The sequence below is a fragment of the Priapulus caudatus genome, unplaced genomic scaffold (assembly GCF_000485595.1).
Source record: "Priapulus caudatus unplaced genomic scaffold, Priapulus_caudatus-5.0.1 Scaffold34, whole genome shotgun sequence".
NCBI classification, from domain to species: domain Eukaryota; kingdom Metazoa; phylum Priapulida; class Priapulimorpha; order Priapulimorphida; family Priapulidae; genus Priapulus; species Priapulus caudatus.
In genome coordinates, this window is record NW_014577095.1 from 183,924 (window position 1) to 205,815 (window position 21,892).

At 40.3% G+C, this 21,892-nt stretch overlaps 2 protein-coding genes across 6 annotated transcripts in view; both read right to left on the minus strand.

The window, feature by feature from the left end:
- Nucleotides 1-518: 518 nt before the first annotated feature.
- Nucleotides 519-3,635, minus strand: LOC106817563 (squalene synthase-like). The gene is made up of 2 exons (XM_014822239.1): nucleotides 2,307-3,635; nucleotides 519-2,163 (listed from the first exon to the last, which is right to left on the minus strand). Exons 1-2 carry the CDS (start codon nucleotides 3,186-3,188, stop codon nucleotides 1,789-1,791), a joined length of 1,257 nt encoding a protein of 418 aa, XP_014677725.1. The 5' UTR covers nucleotides 3,189-3,635; the 3' UTR covers nucleotides 519-1,788.
- Nucleotides 3,636-7,012: 3,377 nt separating this feature from the next.
- Nucleotides 7,013-21,892, minus strand: part of LOC106817275 (endothelin-converting enzyme 1-like) — a 22,045-nt gene continuing 7,165 nt past the window's right edge. For all 5 annotated transcript variants that reach the window (XM_014821936.1, XM_014821944.1, XM_014821966.1 and 2 more), the window contains 15 exons: nucleotides 20,071-20,229; nucleotides 19,401-19,601; nucleotides 18,093-18,221; nucleotides 17,620-17,784; nucleotides 17,036-17,221; nucleotides 16,584-16,676; nucleotides 13,781-13,908; nucleotides 13,509-13,571; nucleotides 13,091-13,250; nucleotides 12,485-12,661; nucleotides 12,041-12,144; nucleotides 11,327-11,505; nucleotides 10,586-10,722; nucleotides 10,125-10,295; nucleotides 7,013-9,635 (listed from right to left, as the gene is read on the minus strand). In XM_014821936.1, the coding sequence (XP_014677422.1) occupies nucleotides 9,459-9,635; nucleotides 10,125-10,295; nucleotides 10,586-10,722; nucleotides 11,327-11,505; nucleotides 12,041-12,144; nucleotides 12,485-12,661; nucleotides 13,091-13,250; nucleotides 13,509-13,571; nucleotides 13,781-13,908; nucleotides 16,584-16,676; nucleotides 17,036-17,221; nucleotides 17,620-17,784; nucleotides 18,093-18,221; nucleotides 19,401-19,601; nucleotides 20,071-20,124 (2,124 nt within the window). In that variant the 5' untranslated portion in view covers nucleotides 20,125-20,229 and the 3' untranslated portion in view covers nucleotides 7,013-9,458. The remainder of the gene's footprint in view (nucleotides 9,636-10,124; nucleotides 10,296-10,585; nucleotides 10,723-11,326; nucleotides 11,506-12,040; nucleotides 12,145-12,484; nucleotides 12,662-13,090; nucleotides 13,251-13,508; nucleotides 13,572-13,780; nucleotides 13,909-16,583; nucleotides 16,677-17,035; nucleotides 17,222-17,619; nucleotides 17,785-18,092; nucleotides 18,222-19,400; nucleotides 19,602-20,070; nucleotides 20,230-21,892) is intronic.

Below are 21,892 nucleotides of genomic sequence, written 5' to 3' on the forward strand. Positions count from 1 at the left end.
AAATTTGTCATCCTGATTCCTTTTCACGATCCCCCCCCCCGACGTCCCAAATATCGTGACCGTACGTCGAGCAGTTAAGATTTGTGCCCAACTGTTGACGCATGCACGCACGGACGGATGGACGGACGAACAGATGGACGGACGGACGCACGAACAATCATGCGATTCTACAAGCTGCATCTGACTTCGTCAGATGAGCTAAAAATAATTGCAATTCAATCACATAGTCAAGAACCATTACAACCGATTGGCTACTTCTTCTCATAACAACGAAATATATATCAATATATGAACGTTCAACAAGTCCATGGATACACTTCAATGTACGTGCATAACCATTTACTTATCGCTGACAGCAGGCATAAATTTCTCATCGTACTGATATTGATTGACAAGAAACCGAGCATAGTCAGGCATTAATAAACTCGAACTTCTATTCCTCGAGTACTGCATAGTTTGGATGTAATTTCTCTAGGCCTTTCCCCCTTCCTCGAGTATCAAATTTGACTACATGGGTGGAAATGTGACATGTATTTATTAACAACAGAAAACAGGCAAAACAAAAAAACACACAATTCACCAAAACGATGTGGCAATTCCAGCTGAATTCACCCACCTACAGCAATTTATCCCAAAATTATAAGTTACAGTGATGAAAACAACAGTTTCTCCAATCACATGCACTTTGGCAGCTCCAATAACAAAATGCCAGAATTATGTGCACCTAATGTGTACACAGGGTCTTGCGACATATTCACATGTTTTAACTTTGTATATATATACACGTATTATTTTTACTTCTGACAATGGTACGTGGCAATTATCCCTCAAAACCACCAAACGATTCAACTGTTCCAATTACGGAATGTCAGTTATTTATCACAGACACCTACATATGATATGTACCTTTACTTACTAATATATACATATTTAATCAGGAATGAATAAAAAGGTGTGCAAAGCAATAGGATATCAAACGTTTGCGAGCAACTTTCGGTTAATAACGTTCGACTACCCTTCGAATAACGGTCGGTTAATATAGATTTCCTCAAAACAATCATAGTGATTAGCATTATAGTGCTGCTCATTGCATTTCCAACAAGCCACTTATTGAAAATGCTGCGCGTGGCACTATATGATTGGATTAACGGCAATGATTCGAAAACCATTCATGACGAACATTTTAGTGTATATCTGTGGATTGTGAATGTGTATACGGAATAATCGAAGCTAGATGAATGTTTATGATACATTTTGAGCTCATGTTTATTTAATTAAACGTGAGAAATCATACGTAGATTAAGGCTAGTGAATGTTGAATTTCCAATAATTAAGCCTTGCATACTCCTTTGTTTTTATTAATTCCTGATATATTCAAGTGCATAAATGGCAAGAATTTCATGTCACTGCTATCAGCAAACATACATCCAAGGAGGAATAAAATAATACATATATTTATTTCACTACTAATCCCACAAGTTTATTTATCCTTCCTATGTCCTGTTGAATCGAGGGTGGAGCTTGGCTGAAACTACTACATCATATCAGGAGTGTATAATATAGATCTATATCTATATTATATACTCCTGATGATATCAACACCATACTTCACACATATTTTGCAGCACTGTTGTTTTCAAAAAGAGATTAGGTGTACATTGGTAGGCCACCAACTACTTTTACATAATGTAGTTTCAATAATGTATTCAACTCACATAGTTTTGACGTTGATTCGACAGTAAATAAAGATGACCCTAATTAATTTCCTTCACGTCCTGTTGTGTCTAACTAGAAAGAATCTGTGAGTTTGTGATATACGTTTTGAGCCCCCATCCAATACGCCCAACCAAGGGCGAGTATGACCAGGAAGAAGGAGGTGTAGACTGGCAAGAAGCGGGGATGGCTGTCCAGGTGTGTCGCCTGCGCTCGGCTGGTTCGCTGCAGTACTGCGCCACACAACACGCGAGTCTCAGCAGCACTTGGATCCCTTATTGGCACACGCAAGTCGATGAGCCTGGCAAATTTGTCGAATATTGCGTTGATGGCATCCATGCTTGTCGCATCCACCATGAGACGCACTGCCTCACCCTTGCGGATCTTTACCACTCGTGTGAACACAGCTGGGTTGCTATAACAACGCTCCAACGTTGCCATGGCCATTACCTGAAAACAGAAGTTTCCAATCCAACTCCAGAAGCAATTTTTAAGTGAAAAAATACATTTTATTGAATAAAACTTGTCACATTATTCATTACTATAGGTGTTAATCGCACTTTAAACAGCTATGTGTAAGCAATTTTGTATACCTGAGGAATTGCACAGAAGTTGAAGATGCTCTGGTTGCGTAGACGGGACAAGTAGACGAGCACATCAGGAACATGTCGCAGAGCGTTGGTGACCAACTCGTTCAGGCACTCCAATCCTTTCTCACGCTTATCAGCACGCTTAAACTCGGAGAGCGCTCCCGCGTACTTCGACCAGATTTCCCGCGGCCAAAACTCGCGGCCGTCGTCGGTGTCTTCCAGGTAATCGCGTATGATGTTCGTCTTCTGCAGAAATAATCCCAGCGAGTTTGCCAGCGCCGTGTCCTCGCCCACGACGCGCGTCTCGAGACTGGAGGCGGTGAAAAGACGAGACAGACCGATCCCAACAAGTCCCGCAACAAAGTGACAGTACTCGTCCCATTCCTTTATCGTGCCGACTTTGCACTGCAGAAACCCTGCCATACCTTGTCCCATCTCCTTACACACATAGGTAATGACTTCCTGATACAGTACATCTAACCTGCCGAATTCCTCGACAACCGAAGGAAACTGCTCCAGTACGATGCTATCCTTCTCGCTGCTGTCTGTGTACTTCCAACCAGGCTCGTGCAGGTGTTGGTAGAAGTTCGTTAGCATGGGCATCTTCACGTCTATTGGTATCGTCATGTCATCTTCTACTGTGTCGAGAGCGCGAAGGGTTAGATAAAATATGCAGACGGCGTGCCGTAGCTCCCCATCCAGCGCCTGGATAACTGCCGAAAAGCTCCTGCTGGTTTTGCTTAGTAAATGATAACACATCCTTGCCGTCAGCCGACATGGCTGTTCGTCGTTCACTTTAGGGGTGATAGAGCCGATTTTCCCAAATTTGTATTGCAACAAAGCACACACTTCCTCCGGATGACTGATGGATCTAAGAAACTCCATGATACGTGTGTGACGGTTCGAGTCTCCCTCCCAAGCCACGTTTGACGAATGTTTCTCTTCCGTAAACAACTCACGGCACGCCCGTCACCAAACGATATGGCTTAGGGGTAACTAATAGAACACGGAACAGTCTCTCAAATGGTTCACTTACGATCAGCTGATCTCGTCAACAGTACGTGTTTACTTCATTAGTGGTTTACTTATGTGGCGTGACATCGGCGCATGCGCTGTTCAGCAATCCTACCCGCAGCAAAGCAAATACCGTGCAGCTTCGGGTAACGCCTAATCCTGCTTTCTTATTATACAAAGTTTTATACAAGGTTATTATACAGAGTAAAACTGTGTACAATCATAGATATAGAATGAAGATTTCCATAAGACTATGGTACAATCGCCGTTATCACTACAATTTCTAAGAACATGAGTTTCCAGATGTCATCGCAACACAACTTCGCGCATGCGTATTATGGTTACTACGCGCAGTTTCGCGTCGTTTGTGTAGACTGGTGCCAACCAGACTACCGAAAAGCTATAACGGCTCTGGAACGGCTCTGATTGGCTAATTTTGTCTTTTATTTATTTTATTTTTTATTATTTTTGGCTAATTTTGTTTTATTTTAGAATTAGGGATAGGGTTAGGGTTAGGGTTAACTGATTTCTATATCCACAACTTATATTCACTATCTCTCCCCTGAGACCTACTATTTCTACTTCTACTCTGACATGATTATTACACCAGGGAGAAATACTCATTTTACATACCTATTTATGTAATGGTATTTGGTTATGTTGGTTCGAATCCCATCTGTTTATTTTTTATTTTTTTTATTTTTTTATTTTTCTGTTTAGGGTTAGGGTTAGAGTTAGAATAGGATTAGGATTAGGGTTAGGGTTCACAATGCGTATACATGTGTACACATGTGTATTATGTCTGGAAGGTCTGATTATGTCTGGAAGGTCGCTGGTTCGAGTCCCATCTGTTTTTGTTTTTTGTTTTTTATTTTCTTATTTTTCTGTTTAGGGTTAGGGTTAGGTTAAAGTTAGGGTTAGGGTTAGTGTTAGCGTTCACAATGCGTATACATGTGTACACATGTGTATTATGGACCCGAGCAATCCCAAAGTTGCACCCTACTATCGTTCGGCTATTTCCAGAAAAATGTGTATTTCTTCCCGGTACACGATTCCTCTGACATCTGCTGACCATCAACATGCTGATGATTTTGCCAACGGGAGACGTTAAATTAAAAATTTTAAAAATTTACATAAAATCTGCCCTGATGCCATTGAGGCAGTAAGTAAGCAGTCTTAAAGGCATTTAGACTCTCAGCTGTCACCATTTCAGTGGATATTTAAGGCGTTCCACTTTAGGAAAGAAGGAGGCTTTCCTGAAGTCACATCTGCAGGTTGCTCCTCGTATAGAGTGGAGCAATAGATGGCGCCCATAGCTTGAAATTATCCAAAAGGAAAAAGGCAGAATGGGAGAACACAGAAAACACTTTTATGTTAATAAATAATTCATAAATACGTACCAGCACGGTATTGACGAAATACTAAGTAGTCATCCAGTAATCCACTCCTTTAATTTATAAAAAAATAAAGGGGATATTTCAGCCGCCATCGAAAATGGATAGTATTCCCGGATGGATAGATGGATGGGTGGATGGATGGATAGTGTCCGTGTGGAAAAAGGAAGGACTTAGACACACCAATGTAGGCTCACCATAATTCCAGTTCAAGCTCTATGGTCCAGGGTCAAGCTCTATGTAGAACTTATCCCTGTTACAAAAGTTTCGTGTGGCTTACACAGGTTAAATTAGCTAGGTTCATCGGCTGATGGTTTTCTGGAAACTGTGATGCAAGAGATTCGTAGGTGTCAGGCCATATCTGTAGAAAAGTGTATTTTCAAAAAAGTGCAAATTCGCAAAACTAAAATAAGCAAACAATTAAGTAAAACTAATAATTAATTTAACATTAAGAATTCATTATAATAAATATGATTGATTAATTAAATAAATAAATAATTTCATCACAATTCAATCACATTCAAATTAATCTATGAAATGTATTTTCAGCTCCGATTTTTTCCCCAACAGTATTACCAGTGGTCATCAAATTTCACACATCGCTAAAAGGAACATTCCGTCTTTACATCTTCCTTTAAGAAATGCCTTGAAAAGGGTTCGTTAGCGGTAAAAACCAAGCTTCTTAGGCCTACTCTTGCTATCAACCGAACTATAAGTATTTTATCGTACTACATGATCTAAAATTCCCAAATTTGATAATTTTATGTTATTATTCATATTTTGGGGAAGCATCGACAAGGGGATTTATGTCCCATGAAATTATGTAGATTGTAGATTGTTATAACCCTTATTAACGACACATACGCGGGGAGCGCGCACACCAAAGCACATACAGAGGCGCACCTCCATGCGCAAACGCACGCACACGCACACGCACTAGCACTACTCCACTAGCACTAGCACGCGCGCACGCACCCGCACACGCACTAGCACTACTCCACTAGCACTAGCACGCGCGCACGCACCCGCACACGCACTAGCAATAGCACTAGCACGCGCGCACGCACCCGCACATGCATTGGCAGACGCGCAAACACACGCCCAGGCACACGCACACGCACACACGCGCGCGCGCACGCACGTACACACACACACACGCACGCACGCGCGCGCGCGCGCACACACACACACACACACACATAGAATAAAATATATAATTATAATGACGTACCCTATAATGACGTACCCTAACACGCGCGCACACGCGAGCGAGCACATGTTCTGTTCGAAATAAACAAGCTGGCACATAAACACACACACACACACACACATACTTAGAATAAAATATATAATTATAATGACGTACCCTATAATGACGTACCCTAACACGCGCGCACACGCGCGCACGCACACACACACACACACACACACACACACACACACACACACACACACACACACACACATACTTAGAATAAAATATATAATTATAATGACGTACCCTATAATGACGTACCCTAACACGCGCGCACACGCGAGCGAGCACATGTTCTGTTCGAAATAAACAAGCTGGCACGACACCATACATTGTCTAAATCTGTAATAAGTCACATCACTGGGTTGTTTTAACAAGTCTAGATGCATATTCATAGGGTAGGATTTTGATGATATAGGGGCCTACTGGGTGCTACTGACATATTCGGTGATGCAAGTACATGCATTTTATGTAGAACGGTTTAGTATACATACTGATTTAAATTTGCCCCAAAATATAAGTGGGTTCACGGTAAATAGCGCCCATTGTGACTAAAACAGTTCACGGACAAAATTAATCGTATGTTAGTACCTGATAAATCCGTACCCGTTGTGTTGACTGATGGGCGGACACGTGTTACTGTTTAATGCCATTACTCGTGTCTGATGCAATGTCACTGACTGAGGGACACATGTTTCTACCTGATAACCACGTGTTACTGACTGATGGATCCGGATTACTTATTAATACTTTTATTAATTATACTTTTATTACTTTTTATACTATTTAATACTTTTACTTTTTAATACAGTAGTACAATTATGTGTATGTATCAATACCTTAGCTACAATAGTAGGCAAGGAAGACAAAGTAGTAGGCCTATCATTTACGCACGGAAATTAAATGTAATTTCTGTGAGGAGATAACTTTATCAACTCTATATTAAATGGTACGACCGTACGAGTTCTACTGGCACCGTTATCGGCTACAGATTTTGGTTTCAACTGAGAAGAGTGAAATCATGTGAAAAAATAGAAACACGGAAGTTCTTTCCTCAACCGCTTCTTGCCATTTTATTAGTTAGAAATGAATTTTAAAATAATAAATAAAATTCACAGGCTAGTGCACGTCATATAATATTGCGCATGTCGTTATTTAGTGCAGCAATGCAACAGTCCGACTGCAAACGTTCCCCTGGCTACTCCCAGCCAGACTGATGCGAACAGCAAGATACGAAGTTCTTCTATATAAGTAACAAAATGTACAGACTGAGAAGCAACCGTCAATTTGCGCGTAACATCGCAAACTCGTTCTGACACCCAGCAACAAAGCTCAGAAAGAGAAATAAGCTTTGAGATCATACGGAATGATTCGACGACCAGTGAGAGACCAAAAACAAATAATGTGTTCCCGCATTATGTTGTAAATGTGCAGGAAATTTCTATTATATCAATATGTCACTTAATGACTCAATATAAAACAATATAAATATAATTCTATATATAAGTATAGGGTATTCTATATAAATGTAACGAGGTGAGTAAACATCCCATAATTACTGCATATACATAGCCTTACCCTTCGTACCAGTCTAGCGGGAAAAGAATAATAAAACTATAGAAAATAGTTCGTTGTTATAAATGTACACCTCTCTAAAATCCATAACACAAAACTTAATAACCTTAACTTTACTTAAAGTTTAACCTTGCATCGAAAACTAGTGAATGTTTTCAATCTCTTTAATCAAAAGTCAATAATAAGATTAATATATATATATATATATATATATATATATATATATATAGATATAGATATATATATAACTCCCTGTGACTGCTTCCACGAAGATTGACATGAGCAGCTACTTATGGCGTCAACCTATTATACACTCTAGAAATACAAACTGCAGACAATACCTTGTCGCGAACGACTGAAAAACACATTAGGCCTACAGTTAACTAACAAGTAACTGGTTGGAATGTCATTAAATTAGATTAATATTTAGGGTTTTCTAATATCCGTCACTCATAAATTTGAACATTGACATTATAAATTGTTCATAACTTATTTCACTAGCCTCCAGATTACCTATACCCTAACTATTACCGCCACTAGCCACCGATTTACTGTTATATGACTACTACCGTATTAGGAATAATTACTACCCAATTATAGCCACTTATAAATTATGCAATCATCACACTATTTTGATTAGCAATTTAATTTATTTTATTTCATATAAAATGTCCTGGGTTTTCAACAATTTTAAAATTCAGGTTTCAAACAAAGATTTACTGCACTGCACGCGTAAAGGGTAAAGGATATTAGAAAAAAAGTTATAGACATCTGCTCTCAAAAATATGGAAAATCTATAGTATAGTTAATTTATAATAGTACAGGTTTTTACATGCCGTGTATACAGCTGGAATGTCACTAAGATTTCATGAATATTAATAGTGGGCCCATATCACACTCATCTCAACTATTAAACTGCGGATGGTTCTTACAATTCGCAGACAGATTCTGCTAGATTTCTCAGTCCTCAAAAATTACAACCACTGACTGTTAGACTACCGGTGGTTTTCACAAATTACAACCACAAACTGTATATAGACTGCAGATGGATTTTACAGTTTACAATCGTCAACTGTTAGCCCACCCTTATTACATCCCGACATTATCACAGTATGAGAATCGGACACTAAAGTTATATGACTGTAATTTTAAACTGCCAATATGCTTATATCAATCGTTTCTCACAGAATAGAATTGAAATCTTTAAACTCCACACGTGTAAATATTATCGTGATATCTTTAAAAACTACTTTGAACCTGGAGCCATGTTAAATATGAGATTAGTAGCTCGACAACTACAGTAGCTTTATTTCACACTTCACCTAACAGATGAAATTTACTAGCAAACCGCTTGTGGTGTTAACTATAATAATCCTCTGTGTATTTCTCACTTCATCTCAAATTCTTGTATCCATTATCAATGTCTGGATTCATAGTGACTCACAAACCTTGCACGGTCCAGCAACTTACGCTGCAATTCGAATCCCAGCTTAGTTCAACACTTCATCGTTCAGCTGCGCACGGTATTACGTATGCATTTCTGAAACCGACATGCTGGCTGTCGCACGAGCACGTGAGCATGCAAACACGCACACGCAGCCGTGCACACACGCACACGCACACGCCCCTCCCCCCCCACCTCCCATCCCAAAACCTAGGCAAATCATGGCAATATATACCACAGAGTACGTGCAGTTAGGTAATCTGTGTGCAGCATCCCATGACGAAGTTCTTCATCCTCTGACGCACGTTCTCAGTCTATCACAGCTGATTTAGGGGCGGGCCATCGCACTGGGCCGCCAATCACCATATATGACACTCCATGCTACACCAATCGCCAGATCAGGCACTTGCTGCACAATCGCCATATCAAACACTTGCTGCCACAAGTGCCATATCAGGTATTTGCCACCACAATCACCATATCAGGCACTTGCCAGAAGGGTTCATTGGCGCATTGGGGGCGCAACTAAATGCCTCAGAGAACGCGGGTGTGTTTGTGAAAGAGCCGATCACGCGGAACTTGTGTGGGCTGTGAGGGTTGGTGAGAATGCGCTGCACCTCGGCTCGCGGCACCGAATACTGACACCACACCTGAAAGGAAGAACACAGCTGCTATTTGCCGACATTTCACACGAATGTGCTAGCCAAAGAGCGGACCATCGTAGTGATCACTACTCGGTAACGGTTAAGAGTCAATTTAGAACTAGAATCGCTATTAGGATTAGGATTAAGGTCACAGTTAAGATGTGGGCAAGTATTGCGGTCATAGGTTCAACCTTATACCTAAGCCTAACAGTTACCACCGAACCTCACCCCTTGGTATTCACTGATGGCCATACACAAAAGGCATGGATTATGAGCAGGTCAGCATCATGATACATGGAAGTCATGATTCTGACTAGCAAATCCTGATGTTTTTACTTGAGCACTCAGCTATTCGAAATTAGATTGGATAAATTATGACCTTATTAACACTCAAATCAGTCGTTATCAGTTACCCCTTCCATTAATACGCACGGACAAATATGAGGCACGAATATCGACAGGTAGTGGATGAAGTAGTATTTATCTTTACGTTACCTGAGCTGCAGACAGAAAGAACATCTGATCATGGGTCATGTTTAGACCAGGTAGTGTGAGTTCGGCCATGTTCTTTCCCTGGCCCTGCCTCCAGCGTTGGTATGCTGTCCATGCTAGTTTAATACCACCATTGTCTGCTATGTTTTCTGCTAACGTCAGCTTGCCATCCAGCTGCAGTACAAAGCCATTAATAACAACACTGGCAAGTACTAGCAAGTATCAGCAACATTGGCAATTACTAGAAACACTGGCAATTACTTATGAAACTGACAATTACGGACAACACTGGTAAGCACTAGCAAAACTGTGAGTGAAAATGTTGGAATGAGTACAACATTACAACTAGAATACATTTATTAGATTACATACATTTGTATTAGGGAATGAACCCTCGATGCCCAGCATTGAAAACAGGCATCAAGAATGTAAAGGTTTTAACATGATTAAACATGTGTGGCTACCTGGTATACATGGTCTTCTAGTGTCATATTATATTGATCATATTGCTCTTTCATGCACTTTGATTTCGTCTTGAACTTCTCCTTTGTTGACTTTTCCCACCAATCTTTCATGTTTCCATTCTGGTCAAACTGTGATCCTGTACGAGGCCATTTCACATTCAATAACCACAGCAGTCACCCACCCATAGTATGTGCATTAAGTAAAATTATATGTTGGTTACATGTTGTTACATGTTTACATTGGGTACGATGGTTACATGTTGTGCAGACACAATAAATTGGTACAGGCTTTACACAATAAACAACGTATAAACAAAAAGGCAAAATGCACCTGTCAAAACTGGAACTATACCAGGCAAGTGAAATAAAAAGGGAGCTACAAATGAAGATAAAATAAGATTTTCTTTAAATGTGCTTTCAAAGGAGCGAAAGTGGTTTTTCCAACGTATAGTGGTAAATTATTCCACTCATCCACTGCAGAAGTTAAATATTAAATAAACATAAACTAATAATTATATGTCAAACATTCGAGTAAAAATTTTCGTTTTTGGACAACGCAATATTGTAAAATATTGTTGTGAAATTATACATACAGGAGCCAACACAGCTTTAGAAAAGCAAGTCGTTATGCATCTATTACTTTAACATCACAGTTAGCTACACATTTATAAATTCAACGTGAAAGAGAAAGGTAGTTGTGGTAACCGTAACAGGTCACTCACCATGGTGAGGAGGACTTACCCATGCTGTCAAACCCATGCGTGAACTCGTGTCCTGCCACCATTCCCATGCCACCATAGTACATCGCCCGTGGAAAATCTTCCTCGTAGAATGGGTAGGAAAGAATGCCCCCGAGGATTGTGATGTGATTATAGTTGGGCGCGTAGTATGCATTCACAATCACTGGCACCATCTGCCACCTGCAAATAATATATCATAATGTAATTTGCTGTGCGTAATCATCACATCCCTACAGAATCACTCGATTCCTCATACAGTTTATTCATACACAAAGATCCAATGTGTTCACATCCACACCCGCTCTAATTTTAGGTAGAAAGACTTACACGTTCTCTCCCTACTCCCGTGGCCATTCTAGCATTGTGACGATTTCGACAATTTGCCCTCTAGGCTCACGCAGCAACCATCCACTCTCCACTTCCTCCTCCCCTACACTCCATGCTCCCCTCTCTCCATACACATCATAACACCTAACTGGGTTTCACTATCCTACCTAAAATACATGCAGGGACGGGATCTCGTATAATGATGAGGTTGCATTGCAACATTTTGTATTACTTCGGTATTCCTGTAGGACTTTGTGTTTTTCTATTATGATGGTGGTACGATACCATACTGGTGTCACTTTAACATGTAATTTCTACATTTAGATTGTTCTGGTGGAGACAATCGGCATCATTATATGAAATCCTATTGTATTTGTGCAGTACATACTCATCCTTATCTGGTTTCTGACCCCGGCGAGCAATGATCCTATCCACAGCAAACCGCATTACGCTGAGCGCATTATGAAGAGGCTCGTCCTTGGTGGCATTCACCTACAGAGTTATGCACACATTAAGAACGATAGACTAAGCAATGTGTAGTCATTGAGTATCCCTGCTTACCATCTGATTAAAACAACGCAGAAAACTGAAGGTCATCAGTGATGGATCATAACCAATTTCAAATGTAATTTTTAGCAGGACGATTAATCTAGCTCACCGTTATCAATTTGTTTAATAAAATTACACAATTGTTCACTATAGCACGTCAAGTGTTGCAGAATCTGAGAAGCAACAAATGAAATTTCATGACGGTTCTCAGCCTCATCTAAAGACACCAATCGCCTAGAACTCTATGATTATGCTCACACCACGAGATGTTGACCCAGCTCACCTTTTCGTAGTGATCGTCCAGCATGGCTGGTTTAAGGATCCAGTCAGGGTATGCGATCTGAGAGTACATGTTCGCAGCCTTGCTTAGAGCGAGGCGCATTGTCTGATCTTCCATCCAGCCCAGCTGTGGCAGGCCGATCACAAATGCTTTCTTGATGTGATCCATCAGCTCACTGATCTGCGGAAGTGCTTATAGCATAAGCATATATGTACTGTGTAATAATACAGCCCAAGCTGTGTGAGTGCACAGCTGTCAATCTAAGACACTTTAGACATTTCCCTTTAGTGGCAGCTGTCCAATAAAACTCTACTGCATGGTCACGTGCCCTTAAAGAACACTTTTGTCACTTCTGCGATTGATCCTCACATAAACGTTTGATTGTAGATGTTTATAGTTATACGTTCAGGCTTATAGCTGGGTTGCAAATCACTCTCATTTGACAATCATGACATTTGAACCTTCATGTGTTTGTTCTCAAACTATCCTCACATTCTATACATGTACCATCTCGCTCGAAATCAAAACAAGACCGGCACACACATTTCATTCGACCAGCCCGCACCGCAAGGCGAATCTAGTTTGCAGAAGCATTCATATGCAATCAACCTCGGTGTGCGTTTTCTCGGTCATGTATGCGTCTACGTAGAGGGCACTCGCAACAAAGCCGAAGGTACTGCGCAGACGGCTGGAGCACTTCTCCCATTGCAGGCGTTCTGGTCTCACGCCGGATACAACCGTCTTGAATTCAAGTACTGCATCTTCAAACCTGCCGGTGGACATACACAGTTGACAATTATTGTAGTATAATTATCGTATTGTATGATTATAGTTATTGTATTGCATAATTATAAAGATAACAATAGATAATCATATCAGGAGTAAAATAACAGACTCTTTTATCATACTCCTAATAATATATACGCAGACTTGTTACTCTCGCTTGACTGTGTTTATATGTCACGCTGCAGTAACGAATGATTGCCATTTCTCAATTTAGAAGAAAGAAGATTGAAGTGTATATTACCTAGTAGGAAGGTATGGCACTACTGATTGTAGTAATTGTACTATCATGTAGTTGGCCAGTATCCTATAATAACAACACGAAACAATGATATAATTCAAAATGAGCAGGCACACAAAAATATATGTACAGAAATATCATGTTTTACAATCTCAGCATTTACTGGTCAATCAAAAAATTTACAGTGTCAGAATTTTAGCATACACATTGTACAGAACTAGGTATTGATGATTAAAGCAAAATTTTGCAAGCTTTTTAATTGCTGAATGCTGTACCTGTCCTCAGTTGCATTGAGAATGCTGGTGAAGTTACCGAAGAAAGTCGGCATATAGACAACAACGTTTTCATTGTCTGTTACACTGCTCTTGCTGAATATCTTATTGAGAAATGGTTTCAGCTGAAGCTGGTATAAAAACAAAAAACAACCAATTTTACTACAAAACTAGCAAAGTACCCATCCAATGGGGAGGGATTGATGTAATTGATCTAGGCATAGTTAGTAGAGGAAGACCACTACTAACGCCGAGAGGGTCTATGTCCCCCGGGGTACTGCCGGAACGTACCCTGGGTACGGTCCGATATACCGGAACATACCCTGTACTATCTAATTATGCCGAACCGTACCTCCCCTACTCTCACCAATGAGATCATAGGAGTCTCCTACGCCTAGCTCCCTAACCCGAAACCCATCGACCCTAATCCTAACCCTAACCCTGAACCCAATGCCTAAACCTAGCAACCATATCAAATAGTGACCAGGGTACGTGTCCGGTGATAGCAGCCGGACCGTAACGCCAGTAGCGTCTGGCAGTACCCCTGGCGGAGCATAGACCCACTATGAGCACCTACTGTAACATAGTAATCTAGGCGGCAGTCAATGAGGGCAACTTAGGAGGAATAGGGGAATCCATTTCCCTGTCAATGCGTGTATGGTGGCGACAGATAGCATTAGATGTAAATTTGTAAACCATCCGCTACCATTACGAAACAAGTGCCGGCAAGACGACAGCGCTCATCGCCCTCCAACGTCTTGCGTGACTCGTGGTGGAGTGGTTGGGATTCTAGTAAACGCGCTGTTACTCCCAAATGGTTCAATACACGCCGAAACAGTGAATGGCACAGGAATGGTACAGGAACCTTCTCAAAAGAATGTTCGTTGGATCGTTTATGAAAGTTTGCCACGAGAGTGGCGCGTACGTTTAAGTGTCTTCAGATTAAAGATGGATACTTCCGCATCATACGTGATTAGCAACAACTATGCTGGCAACGACAGAACATAGGTAAGCACTCCCTGCCATTTACCTACGCAAGCCTACAGGGCTGCATAAAGAGCTGCCACCTGTAACCGAATTAACGGCAGGGCAAAAACTCCACAGTCCACCAACACTCGCAGCTGGCAGTAGCCCACTGGCAGTGCATACCTTACATGTAACATACTGACAGTACAGAATCAATAGAAATTTACGATCTTTATAGGAGCATAAACCTTCTTTAATCCAAATCTTAGCTTTTGAAATTCATGTGACATTGTAGGCTCATACATCCCAGGGCATGTATAGATTCTAACTAGCAACGCCGGCAGTCCAAAATCTTCTAACAGATCAGTCAACAAATCATGTTTAACCCCTCCTGCTTGAGGTCCACAAGGTTATGCTGACCCACTCTTAGCTCTTCGCATGTTCAGCAGAAAGTAGGATTTCCATGGTCGCTTTCAACTAATGCCATAAAAAATGCCTAGGTCACCGCTGAACAAAAAATTTTTTCAAGTCCTTCTCGTCAGAGCTCAGTGTCCTCAGAAAATGTCTAATAAATCTGCCCTGTGCCGATTGACCTTTGACCTGTGAGCCTCGCCAATTTCGGCACAGTGATGGGCATTTTCCTACCCCATCGATGCTATACACCGACTCATCACGAGCCCTAGGTCGAGCCGCTTTAGATTTGTGCCGCAATTCTGCTATTTCTCTCCCTATAGCCTTAAGTAAGGAGTGAATTGCCCCTTCCTTTTACAACCTCTTGACCTTTGACCTTTGACCCACCGCAGCTTCCGACGATCGGCCAGACTCGTTTTCGATTACGCCCCCCACGGTGCCCGAATATCGTGACCGTACTTCGAGCGGTTAACGATTGGTGCCCAACTGTTACCTGGACGACGGACCACGGACGATCATGGCGATTCCCTACAAGCTGCATCTGAACTATTGTCAGATGACTAAAAACACTCAAACGTGAACAGCATATCCATGTAACTGTCTGTGATGGAAACGGCATGGAAAGCTTCATAACCGAGAACATACGGGTCACAAAAACGGCCCTATGACCTTATAATATAGATAAGTAAGTAGTTCTTCATTATCATTAATAATTGCGGAGCATACTGTGTTCGTAAAATTGTTAGGCCTAGCCATACGTGCTGGTGTAACAGTCAGGGTTGTAGGTGAAATTAAAAAAAAATTCAGTATCCATTCTATTTGATAGATGATGTTACTGGCCAGGTATGTATGTGTAGATTATTATGTATGTGGTCTCCCAAACAATTCAAAGCCTCTCTGGCTGTGCAGGCCTCAGCTCATGCACCTTATAAATACACAACTCCCGGTGACGTCATTAGCGCGTGCTTTCTCAAAATGTGCCGCGAGCCATCCCAACATGCACTGCGCGCTACGAAAACAGCAGCCATTTCGAGGTGTTCACACTTTTGATATTTCACTTATTTCTGAAACTTTCCGTGAACGTTCCATTCCAAAAACCACACTAAAACCTAAACAACATATCTACGTAACTGTCTGTGATGGAAACAACCTGGTTCAATGCACCATAACTGAGATTATGTGTGTCACAAAAATGGCCCTACAATCTTATAATATTGATATTCACAGTCACAACCAGAAAAATTCTTTATATTTGTAAGATCATAGGATTTGCCTAGCCCAATTTTCTAGTCAATATTTGAAATGTAATGAAAGTCGTGGAATCTCTCACTACTACTCCAATATGAGTGTGTGCGTTAACACTAAGGTGTGAAAACGTCTCAAATAGAATCTGTTCTCCAGCAGATCGCTCTTGTTCACTATAGCCTACCTTTGTGTTGGGCATCATTGCTTGCAGCTCACTCAGAGGCATCTTGTGGTATATAGCCATGGGATCCTTGGTATCTGCCAGTGGTATATAAACCTATAAGCAGAGAGATGGTAATGCAAAAACATACCCAGCGAATTATCAAACACGTCATTAAGAATGCAAGAACAATTTACTACAGAGACTACCTTGTTTGTCATCAAAATCATAACAAAATGGCAATAATGCATAACTGTTTACGAGAAAGGGAGAGAGAGAGAGAGAGAGAGAGAGAGAGAGAGAAAGGAGACAGAAAGGCGATAGACATCAAGAGAGAGGGGTAGAGGGAGACACCCACACACCCCTACACATATAAAGGGACACAGAGAGTGAGAGATCATGATTGCAGCCTAGAACATGCTTAAATTTGATTGATGGATAACGAATGAGAATCAGATTTTATGCAAAGGAATCACCTTAGCTAATTTTGTTTCAAACTCCAAAACTTCTTGTGCTTGTTTTCGCATAGTCTTTTCATTTCCTCCCAGCAAAATGCCAATCTTTGTTATCATCGTTATCCATGCATCACGCACTTGTAGGTTCAATGTGCTGTTTGACAGGTACCTTTTCTCAGAATCGAGTGATAAGCCACCTTGCTGGAACTGTAGATACATTGAAAAATGATTGGCATGAAACTACCAATCCAAGTTGGTATAAAGACTGTAACAGCATCGAGAAGGTAAAGACAGCAGGTAGTAACTACTGCCTTTGGTAATATTGTGATTGAGACAGCAATAACTAAAACAGAGTATATTACAATGCAGTGAAAGATGATTGATAATTTTTGGAAAGCTTTAGCATTTTTAAATTTTATTATTAAATGGGTTAGTTTGTGAAAAAAAAACTCATGTGAATGAAAAAAAAAACTTGTCAATAAACCATACATCTTATTCTAAGAAGTTAGACGATAAAGGTGCGCAATCAGTATCACTGAAACAGATATCAAATAATAACTTATAAATCTGCATTAAACAGGCCTAAGTGATAACTGGGCAAATACCTGGAGTATGTTAACACTATTGTCTTTGTCATCGGCATCTACTTTCCAATGTAGAAGTGGCTGAACTCCCAGCCACTGCATTTTCGTGAAGACATCCAAGAAGTCCCAAGTACTTGGGTCCCAGCTGTCGTTAATCATGCTACACGAACCTACATCTGTAATCAACTATAACACAGAAGGTATATTGCAGCATATACACCTTTGTAAACAACTTTACATTATAACTAGCATAACATACAGGAAATACGTGCACGCAGCGCTGGGTTTATGGTACAATACAATTTCCTGTCGTGTGTGTAATAAATGACTGTGTGCTCAGACTGGTTGACAGCCTACTCTCGCCACTCACTGTTGTGATAGGACATCACAAAAACAATTCTTATTAACAAAGTGCCACACATAGAAACTCGAGCGACCTATAAACAATATGCCTGGGGTTATGGTTATCTGACTCGGGTGTATAGGTTAGTTACCTTTAGTACAGGATCGATACCCTGACTTTCTGTAGAAGATACATTCATGCACGTATCATAGTAGATCTTTGCTTTCGTGAGAGCCGATGAGTTTTGACCCTTGAACTCTGTTCCACTCGTTTCGATTAACTGCAAGGAAATAATACTCACCATTTATTTTCGAGTGCACAAAGGTGCACCGTTTCTTCATTACAGGCACTGAAGAAAGACAGTTAAGGCTAGATATACAGTGCGTGTATACACTGTACTACCATTGGAGTGGTTCCACAGGGTGTATATATAGTCACTGTACTATCACTGTAATGGTTCTACAGGGTACGTATCCATTGTACTAAGACTGGAGTAGGAATACAGGATAGATATATATACACTGAACTGTCCCTCGATTGGTTTCATAGGTCACTTACATACCATATGAAAAGCACATATAAACAAACCAGACAGTTTACCCCATGATTTTAGTTTTAATCATTTTTAATTATGCATGGAATTATACATGGAATTATGCATGAAATTTAATTCTTTAAAAACAAAATGTAAATGTAAAATACGATTCGATATTTTTCTTACATATATTCATCATCATTTGCACAGAAAACATTAATGTAAAATATGCAAAAATAATGAATAATAATATTCGATATATTATTGAAGAACGTTGTATAATGTATAATGTAAGAAAAATGTATAATACAATTGAATTTTTCTGATACATATTCATCATAATTTGTAGTGAAAACATCAACGTGAAATATGCAGAAATATTAAATATATCCTTCGAAAAAAGAGATATTTCTATAATATGTAAAATAATTTTGAATTTTTTCCTATACTACCGGTAACTCGTCAATTTAAATGAAAATTCCAATGGATTTCGCACCAGGAACACTCACATTTTGGTTCATCCCAACAATCAAAAGATAATCAATCAAAATCAAATAATAAATGACTACATGTGAGTAATTATCTGAGGTTGAATGGCATAAGGTGATTGCATGGGGAAAAGAGGGGAAACTGTCAGGGGGCAGGGTGATTGTCTGTGGGTAATTGTCTGAGAGTTACTGTCCGGAGGGTATAGGGGGCCCAGGGGAGGTGATAGACTGGGGGCTGAATGTTCTGGAAGCAGTGGATGATTGTTCGGGAGAGGGAGGGGGTGATTGTCGAAGGGGTACTTTGTAAGTTACACTTCCATAATGCGTGCATCAAAATCGAATACTGTCCGGGTATAATATTTTCCTGACTTAAAATTCTGCACAATATAAAAAAACGTCAGGAGAATTCCTCACAGCTGCACAAGTAACTGCTCACCTGCTTAATTGCAACCTTGAGTTGATGACCCTGAATATCAAAGTAGCTCCACGTTGGGTGGCCTGGGGGTATGTCTGTGTTCTGTGAGTACTCTCCACATGCATACTCAAAGAAGTCCACGCACGGATCCACTGACAGATTCATATTGCTTATAACCGTCGCACTTAGCTTCAAACAATGCGGAGTCAGACAGGCAGTCGGCTGCAATGAAAGTGTAATAATAAACCATTTGGCTTTACTAGACGGTAGGAGGGGAGTTAAGCTGATCGTATGTAGCTATCGAACTCTCATTATCATTCAACTCATTATTAGATGAGTTCGACTGAGAATTAGTTCACATAGCTATGATCTAAAGCTTGTTTAAAAAATTGTCTTTGTCAGAAAATGCTATGTGGCAGAAATAATTTCCCAATATATATTAAATCAAAAATTTCATAGTCGTATAGTATTGCCAATACAAGTGCTCATCTTTGTTGGTTCCATACATCGACGCTACAAGGACTACATGATTGTACGGGTGTATGTAATTCAAAAGGAAAGTGTTCTAAGACAGCTCAATTTAGCAAACGTCAGTACTTCCCACTGATGCAACTGTCATCAACGACAGATGCTCGCATGCTTCAGCCCTCGATTACTACTGTTTTTTGTCGATAACTTAACCTGTATGTACCAGACTGGCAGGCTGAGCTGAGGCATTCCTGTGTCCGACGATGATGTATGCCATGAGAGAAGCAATGACGAAGAAGCAGATAAAACAGAGGAGTATCCAGCGCTTCTCCCCGCTTGTGCATAGCTTCCCTGGCCGCTGTGTCGAGTTACCCTAATGGGCCTGTGATGACAGACATCAATGCCATGTGAATCATGTGATACATATAAATATATACATGGTGCGAAATTTAACTTTTAACGAATCTTCAAAATAAGCACATGCGTTATGATTAATATCTTTATATTAATGGTAACTTCGGACTGCGGACTCAGCAATTAATGAGCAATTAATTTTGAACTTCAGACTTTGTGTCGGACACCATCCATTTTGCTAGGCGGACTGCCCTCTTTTTTGAGGGGTAGGAGTCCCGCTGGACTCCCGTGTTCAAAAATATTTCTACCTTGATATATATATATATATTATATATATATATATATATATATTACTTGCTATTTTATATTATTACTATATATATTACTAACTATTCATTACTACCGCATATAGAACTTAAACGTAGCTAAAGTCATACAGCATAGCATAACTAACACCTCTACATAGTAGCACCTGTAATAATGTACTATTATGTGGAAGACACCTGTAAAACTTAAATATAATAAGAGAAGCAGTTTTAGAGAATTTTCAAATAATCTTTTTTTTGTAGCAATTTTTTTCTTTTATAGATACCGAATTTTACATCAATATATATATACAATTTGCTATTTCATCTGTACGTTGTTTCATTCTAACGTAGCCAATCAGAACGACAGTGCTGCATTAACCTCTGCGCAGGAATCCCAAACCCATGATACCAAAAGCCAGAGCTTCAGATTCTCCCAAATGCTAAATCTAGTGCTCCTAAATGTGAAATCTGTAATCACCACTACAGTACAGACTAATCCACGACAACAGACACCAAAGCTATCATTCCAACCCAAAATTTATCACCTGTGCAACATGGATAGTACCAACTGATTCCCCTCTCACCCCCCTCTTTCTTTCTTTCTTTCTCTCTGCAGTCTCATCGTCTCTCTCTCTATCTCAGGTAAGCCGCGACCGATCTCTCTCTCTCTCTCGTCTCTTGTGGCATATTTTTGCACACTACGAACGGCACAGAAAATTTCACAACTGAGACCTCCATAAGCGTCAATCAAACATATTAAAATAATAATGAACACAACTTATTGAAAATAACAAACTAAAGATAACTAACATAATCTTGAGAAATAACAAAATTTTAACACATTAAAACAAATTAAAACGTGCGCAAGAAACAAGGAATATTTGTGAAACACGCGAGAGTGGCGATCTCCCCATACCGCTCAGGCAATTCAAGAATACGCGCGGAATCGCGTGCCTGTGACTGGTACAGTCTCCCTCTGAATACATCTGCCTGCAGATCCTACGTCCCTCAGCTTCACGATGGATGAACTATCCAGCTTCCATATACACAGCCTCCCTTCCACTACACGATTGTGGGGTGAAGCCCTAATGGTGCACACGTGACGTTGATAATCCACTACAGTAAACACCCGACCACTGGAATAGCATAATATAACGCCGATTTTTGAATACATAACGTCATCTTTAGGTAAATACTAACTGCATTAACAATAATATACACTGGCACATATGTGATACTGACTTAGGCTTGCATTTTTCTCATCCATGTGTTCTGTATAGTCACGCATCTCTTTCCGCACTACATCGCGCACACACATGACACTCTACTCAAGACGAACAGCGCTTCCACATCCCAACCCCCATATCCAATCCACATCCCATG